Here is an 11,031-nt window from a genome sequence, read left to right on the forward strand (position 1 = left end):
TTTTTTTATGAGGCTTTTCTTTTCCCTTAAAAATAAACATGAATCAGTTTGTTGTAATATTTAAAGGACTGTTGTCTTTCAGCGGCTCAGACTCTGTTCAACTTACATTTCACATAAAGGCGCTTTTAAGGGATGAATTAAGGGATAACCATGATTTCATTTAGTCAGTTTGGGGTTTTATCTGTGAACAAAGATGGAATAAAGGCACACAAAGCACCTGGCTGGAGATTGGAGAAGAGTTTGTGTTTTTTGAAGGTTTATAAAGAATCTTTTTTGCATGTTGTTTACGGAGATCGCATAACAACAGCTTTATTTTGAAAGGAAAAGGCGGAAGTCTCGACGCTGGTCGCAAACGGCTAGTTAGCATTTACCGCTACATGGCTAGCAGAGTGTGTGCTGTTCCAATGGCAGCTTTAGCATTAGCACACATGCTAACATAAAACGAGTCACTTCCGGAAACAACTCCGCTAACGGCTCGTTAGCCTCGTTAGCTCCCGACAACAACAACACGGAGTCCCTCCGCTCGGCGGCCTTCGTCTTATTATCTGATCTTCGTCTTATTATCTGATCTTCGTCTTATTATCTGATCTTCGTCTTATTATCTGATCTTCGTCTTATTATCTGATCTTCGTCTTATTATCTGATCTTCGTCTTATTATCTTATTTTAGTTTTATTAGACTTTCACAGGAAAACACGACAATTTGAAGGAAATCCAGATGGAAACAAACGCGCCGAAAAGACGAGACAACAAGAAGTCGCTGCGGGTGAAAGTGATCAGTCTCGGGAACGCGGAGGTGGGAAAGGTACGAGTCCTCCGGTACGAGTCCTCCGGTAGGAGCCCCCCCGGTACGAGCCCCCCGGTACGAGTCCCCGGTACGAGTCCCCGGTACGAGCCCCCCCGGTAGGAGCCCCCGGTACGAGCCCTCCGGTACGAGTCCTCCGGTAGGAGCCCCCCCCCCGGTAGGAGCCCCCGGTACGAGTCCTCCGGTACGAGCCCTCCGGTACGAGTCCTCCGGTAGGAGTCCCCCCCCCCCCCCGGTAGGAGCCCTCCGGTAGGAGTCCCCGGTACGAGTCCTCCGGTACGAGTCCCCGGTACGAGCCCTCCGGTAGGAGCCCCCCCCCCCCCCCGGTAGGAGCCCTCCGGTAGGAGTCCCCGGTACGAGCCCCTCCGGTAGGAGCCCCCCCGGTACGAGTCCTCCGGTACGAGTCCTCCGGTAGGCCCCCCCCCCCGTAGGAGCCCTCCGGTAGGAGTCCCCGGTACGAGCCCCCGGTAGGAGCCCCCGGTACGAGTCCTCCGGTACGAGCCCCCCCGTAGGAGCCCCTGGTACGAGCCCCCCGGTACGAGTCCCCCGGTACGAGTCCCCCGGTAGGAGTCCCCGGTACGAGCCCCCCCGGTACGAGTCCCCGGTACGAGCCCCCCCCCCCCCGGTAGGAGCCCCCCTGTATGAGTCCCTGGTACGAGTCCCCCTGGCTTACCGAGCCCCGAACTCAGGCAGACTTCAGGCTCATTTTGACTGACAGCTGATGATGTGGGCTCGAAACCCGCAGTGAGAAGTCCGGTCCGGTCCGGTCCGGTCCGGTCCGGTCCGGTTCTGCAACCGGCCGGTCCGGTCCGGTCCGGTCCGGTCTCTTCATCTGGTGTTGATGATGGTGACTTTTGTTGTCACCAGACTCCATTTGAAGGTCAACGTGTTTGCTGACGTCACACATCCCACAAACATCGAGAACATGCATGAAAACGTTTTAGAAAGATCGACATGTTCTTTACATTTCGGAGAATATTTGACTTGTAAAGATTAAAAAACCAGTTTCTTATGAAGGTTCATGTTGCAGTTAACAGTCAATCACTTCAACCCTGAAGTGAAGTCATCTTGGTTTTTAAAATGATCTGAATGATCGAAGAGGCTCCAAAGATTCCTCATTTATCATTCACAATATTTTAACTCTCAAGAACTTGTATGAAATAAGATCATCTGCAAAACTCACATGTCTAAAGGCCAAAAGTCAAGTTTAGCACAACAACGAGTTCAAAACGAAGATATTATAGAGAAGTTCAGACTTATCTGGAAGCCGAATTGGTAAAATGATCATTATTTATGTTTTAATATGTCTGAACTTCAGACTCTAACAAATGTACCTCAAACTCTATTTTCTCAGCAATTCGGCGCACAAGTTTCTCGTTAAGATTAAATGTCAACTTTGAAAACGAGCTTTCTCATGAAACATTCGTCCTGTCTTCATTTAACAGGAATGTGAAGCCTGGCGGGTATTCTGATGAAAGTCTGTCTGGTTGGTGGATCACCCTTAAATAGCTTGATTTGTGAAGGGGGTTTTGTATGGAAGGTGTCGGCGCTCATCAGAATCTGTTCCTTTCCAGAGCTGCATCATCAAGCGTTACTGCGAGAAGAGGTTCGTCCCCAAATATCTGGCTACGATCGGCATCGACTACGGAGTCACCAAGTGAGTTGAGCGACTGCATCCCGTGACTGTTTTAACGTGTGTTTTAACGTGTGTTTTAACACGTTTTAACGCGTTTTAATGTGTTTTAACGTGTTTTAATGTGTTTTAACGTGTGTTTTAACGCATTTTAATGTGTATTTTAACGTGTTTTAACACGTTTTAATGTGTTTTAATGTTTTAACATGTGTTTTAACGCGTTTTAACGTGTTTTAATGTGTTTTAACGTGTTTTAACGTGTTTTTATGTTTTAACACGTGTTTTAATGTGTTTTAATGTGTTTTAACATGTGTTTTAACGTGTTTTTATGTGTTTTAACACGTGTTTTAACGTGTGTTTTAATGTGTTTTAACACGTGTCTTAATGTGTTTTAACACGTTTTAACGTGTTTTTATGTGTTTTAACACGTGTTTTAATGTGTGTTTTAACATGTTTTAATGTGTTTTAACACGTGTTTTAATGCGTTTTAACGTGTTTTAACGTGTTTTACCGCGTGTTGTTCTTTCAGAGTTCAGGTTCGAGACCGAGAAATCAAAGTGAACATCTTCGACATGGCCGGTCATCCTTTCTTCTACGAAGTGAGTCACCAAAAAACACAGTTTCGTTAAATTTGTAGGATTAATGAAAAGTACTGAGTTGTAATGTGGGCAAGCTGCCAGCAGGTGGAGCTGTTGGAACCGGTCAGTGTTGTTCCTCGGTGGTGTTTGCAGGTGCGTAACGAGTTCTACAAGGACAGCCAGGGCGTGCTGCTGGTGTACGACGTCGGGCTGCGGGAGAGCTTCGACGCCCTCGACAGCTGGCTGGGCGAGATGAAACAGGAAATGGGCTCTCAGGCCAACATGGACAGCATCGTGTTCGTCGTCTGCGCCAACAAGGTTCGCCTCATTCCTGACTCCGCCCACCGCAGGCTTTTAGAATATAGAAAGGGTTTTTTATTGTGAAAGACGATGAAGTGGACGGCCGCCGTGTGCGCAGGTGGACCTGACGAAGCGGCGGGTGGTGGACGAGGGCGAGGGCCGTCTGTGGGCGGAGTCACGAGGCTTCCATTACTTTGAGACGTCGGCTCAGAGCGGCGAGGGCATCAACGAGATGTTCCAGGTATTTGTTGGTCCGAGCGTGCGGCTTTTATTGTGAAAGGGTTGTTCCTGAGCGCCGTGTTCTCCTCGCAGTCCTTCTTCTCCTCCATCACCGACATGTGTGAGAACGGCGGGAAGCGTCCGGTGTCCGAGGTCAACGCCGGCTTCACCAAGGAGCAGGCCGACACCATCCGACGCATCCGCAACAGCAAGGACTCCTGGGATATGTTGGGCGTGAAGCCCGGCGCCACGCGGTGAGTCGGCCACGACCTCCGTACAGAAGACCCGCTTGTACAGAAACGTACGGTATGTTTACGTGTTTGTTGGTTCCCGCTTCTCGTTTCCAGGGAGGAGGTGAACAAGGCGTACAGGAAGCTGGCGGTCCTGCTGCACCCGGACAAATGCGTCGCCCCCGGCAGCGAAGACGCCTTCAAGGCCGTGGTGAACGCTCGCACGTCGCTGCTGAAGAACATCAAATAACGCCGCCTCATCGCTTTCTTTCACCGACGTCTCGCCGGACGCCGGCGACGTTCACGACCTTCTGCTGAAACACTTCGTCAAACGTCGCCGAGACGAGCGAACGGAAGACGATGAGCGCCGCGTGGACGAAGGAGCCGAGTCAGCGTTTTCACCACGTGTGAAACGGGAGGAAAATAGTCTCTTAAAATCAATTATTTTGAAGTTCTGTGGAAAAAAACTCAAAACTTTGAGCAAAAAAGTTCAAATACACGAGAATCTGTTTTAAAATTGACGTAAGAATCAATTGAACAATTTTAAGGTTCAAATTTAGTTTAAGCCAAAAATCCAGTAAATGTTTAGATTTTAGTCCAAACTGTTTACGATATTTAATAAACTTAAATGAAGCGAGACGGACAAACGTTGACAGTATTTCAAAATGAAAAGTAGATTAGATTTAAATCTAAATCTTAAATGTAAAATAACAAGGGATTCCATTTTTAGTGAAAATGTTGAAACGTTGCCAGAAAGTACGTAAAGTACGTAAAGTACGTAAAGTACGTAAAGTACGTAAAGTACGCTTTCCTTTAATTCATGTTCATCCAAATGTGGAGAAAAGTGGATTTTTAGGTCTGAAAACTCAAACGTGTTGTTTTCACGTGGATTTTGTCTTTTTGCGTATTTAGCCGAGTTATCGTCTTCGTTCCTTCGGGTCAAAGGTCAGCGTGAATTCACTTTGGCCTTTAAATCTAACATTACCAACGACTGCAATAAGAGTCAGTAGATTTTGTTAAATGTGACTTTTATTCTGGATAAATTCACTTTTTGTCACAAAATTTTAAGACGCTAATTTAATCCTGAATTTCGTCCACGAGAAGCCAAATCAACACGATTTACAGGTGTGATGTCATCAAAGTGCACGTTGAATATTCAAAACAAGATCAAACCTGTCAAGTCGTCAACGACGTCCCGACCAGCAGGGGGAGTAAGGGGGCGGGACCCTGGACCTGAACTTAACTTCCTGTCTGATCACAGGAACCAATCATCTGCTGTTTCCTGGAAAGGCGGAGTTAACGACATCCTTGTTATTTTTCCTCATAACTCCGAGTTCGTTCTCTCCGATGACAACTTTGTCCTCACTTATATTAATTTAAGTTATTGCTTCTGAGAATTGCTGCTTTGTTCCTGTTAAAGGATTTAAGTTGTTTTGCGTAGATACGAACTTTATTTCCTCAAAACTCAAAATACTTCTGAAACATTTTTCTTTTCTGAAACAGCATTTTTTTTTCCGTCACATTGAATTTCTGCCCATAAATTCAGATGTTCTTTTGATAAATGAATTTGAGTCAAAAGAAATGAAAACGTTTCTTCCGTACGTGAGACGATGTCACTGATTAATCTTGAAGAGACTAATTTCTCCCTTTTTAAGCTCAGTTTATTCTCTTGTATTTCTGAAACTGTTCCGTTTCTAATTTCCTGAAGTGTTTTATTGGTTGTTGGGTTTCGTGACCTCTGATTGGTTCCTTTCGTGGACAGATATCTTCGCTTCGTTTGTCGCGTCACATTTTTGATTTGTTCCTCGTTAACTTCCGTTGGACGACGTATTTCAACGTACGTTTCTCTTTTGTCAAATCGTCTTAATTCCTTCAACTCCCAAAGTTGTTTCCCCGAAAACACAAATTACGTCATTTATTCCCAGAAATATCAGATTTGCTTCTGCAGAACTTTAAATATTTATAATTTAAACTCTTCAGTTACTTATTAGTTTCTTTATTTGCACTTTAAAAAAATTCACTTTTACGAGAACAACTTGAAGAAATGCAGCAGTTTCACCTGTTTTTAAAGCGTGATTTGTCGTCCACGAGGCGCTCACTCAACGTTTCCATGACGACGACGATGATGGTCATTTTTCATCAGGATGTTGCGCTAAAAAATAACTTGTGCCCATTTACCGACTTTTTATCACGTACGAACGAATATCTTTCTTTAGCAGAAAAAAAGAGTTTCATACTGTAAAGAAGTGACGGACAGCATGTCGGTGTGTCATCATAGTTTTATATTTTTACATATTTGTGTCCACAGGAATGATTAAAAACAGGCTGAGCTTCACTTTATTGTGATTTTTATTTGTATTAATCTGAACCATCGGCTGTCGATGATGAGTTCTTCTGTTTAAAGCAACTTTTAATCACTTTGTATAAAATACACAATTTAAACAAACAATAATTCAACAAACCTCAATGTTAAAACTGAAGTCGTGAATATTTCAGAGAAAATAAACAGTTGGAAATAAAAGTGGTCAATTTTGAAAATACTAAATGAGTGAAACAAAGAAATGAGTTTTATGGAAGTTTTTAAAACGTTAGTCACTTTAAGTTTCATTACAAACAAATCAACAAATCAAGCTGATTTCTGAAATGAAAAAAACTTCAGTGCTAAAAAGTGAAAAACACAATTGTGACAAAGATCATTTAAAGTTATTTGAAAACGAAAAATCAAAGTTACTTTTAATTTGGAAAATTCTAATGCTGAATAATTTAAATGTTAAATAATTATCATATAAAAATTACTAATTAAATACAAGATGTATGAAAACAAAATACCTAAAATAAAAATCACAATAAATCATAAAGTGGAACAAAGAAAATGGGTTTCTGCCAATCACGTGTCTCCAACATCGTGTTATTATAACCACCGATAATTTATTATGTGACGAATACGTATTTAAACCGCTGAACTAACGTGTGTGTGTGTGTGTGTGTGTGTGTGTGTGTGTGTGTGTGTGTGTGTGTGTGTGTGTGTGTGTGTGTTACAGTTTCACTGTTGTTATGCTGGATTGTTGTTTGAAATAATAAAGAGAGAAAAACGTCACGTGACTTCTAGCTTTAATTCTACCCAGCATTCCCTGCAGCGTCATGCGACCGTCTTTCCGCTGTATGCTTTTTCATTTTCAGGGATGTTGAGGTGAGTAGAAGATGTCAGCAAATCTCAGTACTTCACTCAATTTCAAACAAATTTGAAGTATCAGAAGGAAAAAAAAAGTGATTCTTTTAACATCTAAATTTAGATAAAGAATTTATTCTGGAGTCAGAATTTTAAGGAAAATGTAAATATGAGCAATAATTAATTTTAATAAAACTTTTGAGCAGAAAATGTGGACTCACTCATTGAGAATCTTTCCTCTGGTCTTTAGTTTTGCAGCTGAGTTAAGGTCTTCGTTCCTTGTGGTCAAAGGTCAGTCGCCATCCAGCCGCTAATGGAAGAAGCTCCTGCAATAGGACTCACCTGGTATTTGCTGTTTTGCGTGTCGGGTCTCTGGTTCCTGGTCTCTGGTCCCTGGTCCCTGGTCTCTGGTCTCTGGTCCCTGGTCTCTGGTCCCTGGTCTTTGGTCTCTGGTCCCTGGTCCCTGGTCCCTGGTCTCTGGTCCCTGGTCTCTGGTCCCTGGTCTCTGGTCTCTGGTCCCTGGTCTCTGGTCCCTGGTCTCTGGTCCCTGGTCTCTGGTCTCTGGTCCCTGGTCTCTGGTCCCTGGTCCCTGGTCCCTGGTCCCTGGTCTCTGGTCTCTGGTCTCTGGTCTGCCACGAACACGACCCGACCCAGTTGGTTGGAGGTCAGCCAATCCCATCATGCACCTAATCTGCGTGATTAATGAGCGGCCGGTCGTCTCGGTTTCAGGATGAACGGAGTCCGTCGGACATCTTCTGCTTCATCAGCTCATCACACGAAGCTTCCGCTCGCGTCCTGCTCTCATTTACAGCTTTTTATAGGAACCTGAAACCAGACAGCTTCACTCGCAGACGGAAATCAAACGTAAGTTAAGACGTCCGCTTGTTTCCAACTTTGACCTCTCGGTTGGTTGATGTCACTCAAACCTCATCATCACCTTCATCTTTATTGCGTTTCAGTTTCGAATGAGGCGGGAATCAAAGATTTTCAAAAGAGAAGCTGCGGAGACGGAAGAGGAACGAAGGAAACCATCGACAGAAGACAACAAGACTAACGGGAAGAAGCAGACGAGAACGAGAGGAAAGACAGAAGTGGAGCGGGAAGGAAAAGTACGAGGAAATAAAGAGGAAACATGAGAGAGTTGAAGTCTCCGTGTGGACCGGGAGGACCGGCTGGACCGGCTGGACCGCGTGGACCGGACGGACCGGACGGACCGCGTGGACCGGGAGGACCGGATGGACCGCGTGGACCGGACGGACCGGACGGACCGCGTGGACCGGATGGACCGGATGGACTTGGCAGCCAGAAGGTACGACACACACCAACTTTCATGTTCAGGAACCTCACAAAAATGCTGAAGGTGTTTCTTCTCCTGCACCTTAAATCTGATGATCTTTACATGGAGTCTGGTTGGTAAACCTGCAGCTGCTTTTTCTTCATCAGGTCGACCAGCAAACAGCCAATCATCACATTACATTGTGTGTGTGTGTGTGTGTGTGTGTGTGTGTGTGTGTGTGTGTGTGTGTGTGTGTGTGTGTGTGTGTGTGTGTGTGTGTGAGGACTGATGGCATCATCTCAGTGAGTTGATGTTGTTCGCTTTGGCCGTGCAGGAAACTCTGAACCACATAAACACACAGGAAACCACTTCCTGCTGAGAGTTGGTACACACACACACACACACACACACACACACACACACACACACAACACACACACACACACACACACACACACACACACACACACACACACACACACACTCTCTGTAGCTTTGTGGTTGAGGTTTGTGTGTGTGGTGGTGACCTCTGACCTCTGACCTCTGCAGGCCTCGCCCACGGTGATCCCAGGTGTGATCGGAGTCACCAAACCTCAGCACGACATTTGGGGGACGACGGTGAACGTGGCGAGCAGGATGAGAGCACCGGGGTCAGCGGGACGATCCAGGTGAGACCACACCTGTCTGTCTGTCACAACATGATGATGTCATACCTGATGCTTGGGCCCCGCCCCCTCAGGTCCCAGAAGCCACCAGCTGTATTCTGGTGGAGCGAGGCTTCCTACGGCAGCACAGAGGAAACATTTTTGTCAAAGGCATCGGTGAACGTCACGGTAAGGTGAGTTAGTCATGTGACCAGGAGGCCATCTTTATCTTTAGTCATGTGACCAGGAGGCCAAGATAATAAAAACTGTTGTTATGATGAAGCAGGAAAATCAACAAATTCAGAAAATGTTTTGAGAAGATCGTAGTGGCTGAATATCAGGAAAATATCAAATGACAAGAAAGATTTAGGGTTAATAAACAGGCCACGCCCACAGAAAGAGGCCCCGCCCTATACAAGAGTTATGCGACTTTGTTGAAGAACATCCCTGAAACAAATAAATCATTATTACGTTATTAAGAGAAAAGAAGTGTCATAAATATGAGAACATTTAAAAGAATTCCCTTCGTAGGAAGTCTTCTACTGTAAACTGTGTTTCTGATGATCTGATGAAGAAGAACATAAAATAGAAAATATCACAGCAGGAAGACGGACCTTTCAAAATAAAAGTAAAGCCAGCCCTGGGTTGTATCTGATAACATCCAGTGTGCTGTTTCAGGACGTTCTTCGTGAGCAGTCAGGAGGAGCGCTCCATTCGTGGAGCGTGGCGGTGGGCGGGGCTTCAGTCTGGACAGGAACACTCTGGGGGCGGGTCTACAGCCTGGGCCAGGAGCCAGCAGTGGGTCTCAGACAGGAAGAGGAAGCTGCCTTTTCAAAGTAAAATCACGATGGATACATTTCATCTCTGAAGTGTCGGAAATCGAAATCTCAACACCGGATTTTCTTTGGTTTGGCGTAAAACTAAATAAGGCTGTTTAATGGAACTACAGCTCCCATAATGCTTTGCGAGATGTAGCTAGGAGCTATCAGCAGCAGCAGAACTGTGTGTGAGCAGATACTGTATGCAGTGCATCATGGGTAATCAGACACACATCGCTGATCACTGAGATACTGAAGGAAACTTAAAATCAGATGGATTCTCAGGCAGCTTCTGAACTGTGTTTTTAGATTGTTGTTAAACTCATGCACAACTTCCCTCCTTAAAGATTTTCACATTAAAAGCTTTGCAGCAGGTCGCTCACCGACAAAACGTGGTTTTATTTTGTCGTCTCTTATTTGAAGTCGACAAGAAACACCGACAAAACCGAGACATTTAGCATTTTGAAAAGTGGTCGTTGTCATAGCGACATGAGGAAGAGGTCAACTTCGTCCAGGATATTTTCAACTTTTCAGGAAAACTTTTACTTTGAAACTTTTTCAGATACGTCATGCGGATTGGAAGAAACACTTTGATTGGTCCAGAAGTTCGAAGTGAAACCGACAAACTGCAAAAAGTCGTTTCTTCAACTGACCAACAGGGGGAGCTGATTTTACACTAAAAGCTTCATCGGTTGGATATTTTGGATTTAAGAGGGACTGTGTTTTAGAAAATGTAGCTGTGTGTTTGTTTGTTTGTTTGTTTGTGTTTGTTTGTTAGCTGTGCGTTGGTATCCATGACGTCCAGAATGACCCTACCACCTACTTGCTCTTCTATTTGGATCTTTTACTGCCTCTAATGAAACTCTCAGGAAGTCAGGTGGTAAAATCAGGTGGTGAAGTCAGGTGGTGAAGTCAGGTGGTGAAATCAGGTGGTGAAGTCAGGTGGTGAAATCAGGTGGTGAAGTCAGGTGGTGAAATCAGGTGGTGAAGTCAGGTGGTGAAGTCAGGTGGTGAAGTCAGGTGGTGAAATCAGGTGGTGAAGTCAGGTGGTGAAATCAGGTGGTGAAGTCAGGTGGTGAAGTCAGGTGGTGAAATCAGGTGGTGAAGTCAGGTGGTGAAGTCAGGTGGTGAAGTCAGGTGGTGAAGTCAGGTGGTGAAATCAGGTGGTGAAGTCAGGTGGTGAAGCCGGGAGAACACCGTTGCTATGCAACGCCGTAACGATGAAGAAGGTTTTCCTCCAAGGAAGAACAGCTGACGGTGTTGGACATCGATGGACATCAATGGACTCCGATGGACAGCGTCTCCGACTCACGAAGCGTCTTTGCGCCACTCCTGATGGAAAACTCTGCAGTGTTGACCT

General features: G+C 45.0%; 1 protein-coding gene across 1 annotated transcript; it reads left to right on the forward strand.

Moving 5' to 3' along the window:
• The first annotated feature begins 484 nt into the window (after positions 1–484).
• Positions 485–4,582, forward strand: dnajc27 (DnaJ (Hsp40) homolog, subfamily C, member 27). Its single transcript, XM_069721282.1, has 7 exons — positions 485–804; positions 2,379–2,461; positions 2,967–3,036; positions 3,169–3,333; positions 3,434–3,556; positions 3,628–3,788; positions 3,882–4,582. Exons 1-7 carry the CDS (start codon positions 718–720, stop codon positions 4,012–4,014), a joined length of 822 nt encoding a protein of 273 aa, XP_069577383.1. The 5' UTR covers positions 485–717; the 3' UTR covers positions 4,015–4,582.
• Positions 4,583–11,031: the final 6,449 nt, after the last annotated feature.

This window comes from Brachyistius frenatus, unplaced genomic scaffold, assembly GCF_029030835.1.
Source record: "Brachyistius frenatus isolate BFR_SWC_R1_liver_20210118 unplaced genomic scaffold, ASM2903083v1 Contig_259, whole genome shotgun sequence".
Classification (NCBI taxonomy): Eukaryota; Metazoa; Chordata; class Actinopteri; family Embiotocidae; genus Brachyistius; species Brachyistius frenatus.

Coding starts and splice junctions, on each gene's coding strand:
- dnajc27 (XM_069721282.1), top strand. CDS start 718: ATGGAAACAAACGCGCCGAAAAGACGAGACAACAAGAAGTCGCTGCGG. Junction 2,462..2,966: donor ATCGACTACGGAGTCACCAA/GTGAGTTGAGCG, acceptor TTGTTCTTTCAG/AGTTCAGGTTCGAGACCGAG. Junction 3,789..3,881: donor GTGAAGCCCGGCGCCACGCG/GTGAGTCGGCCA, acceptor TCTCGTTTCCAG/GGAGGAGGTGAACAAGGCGT.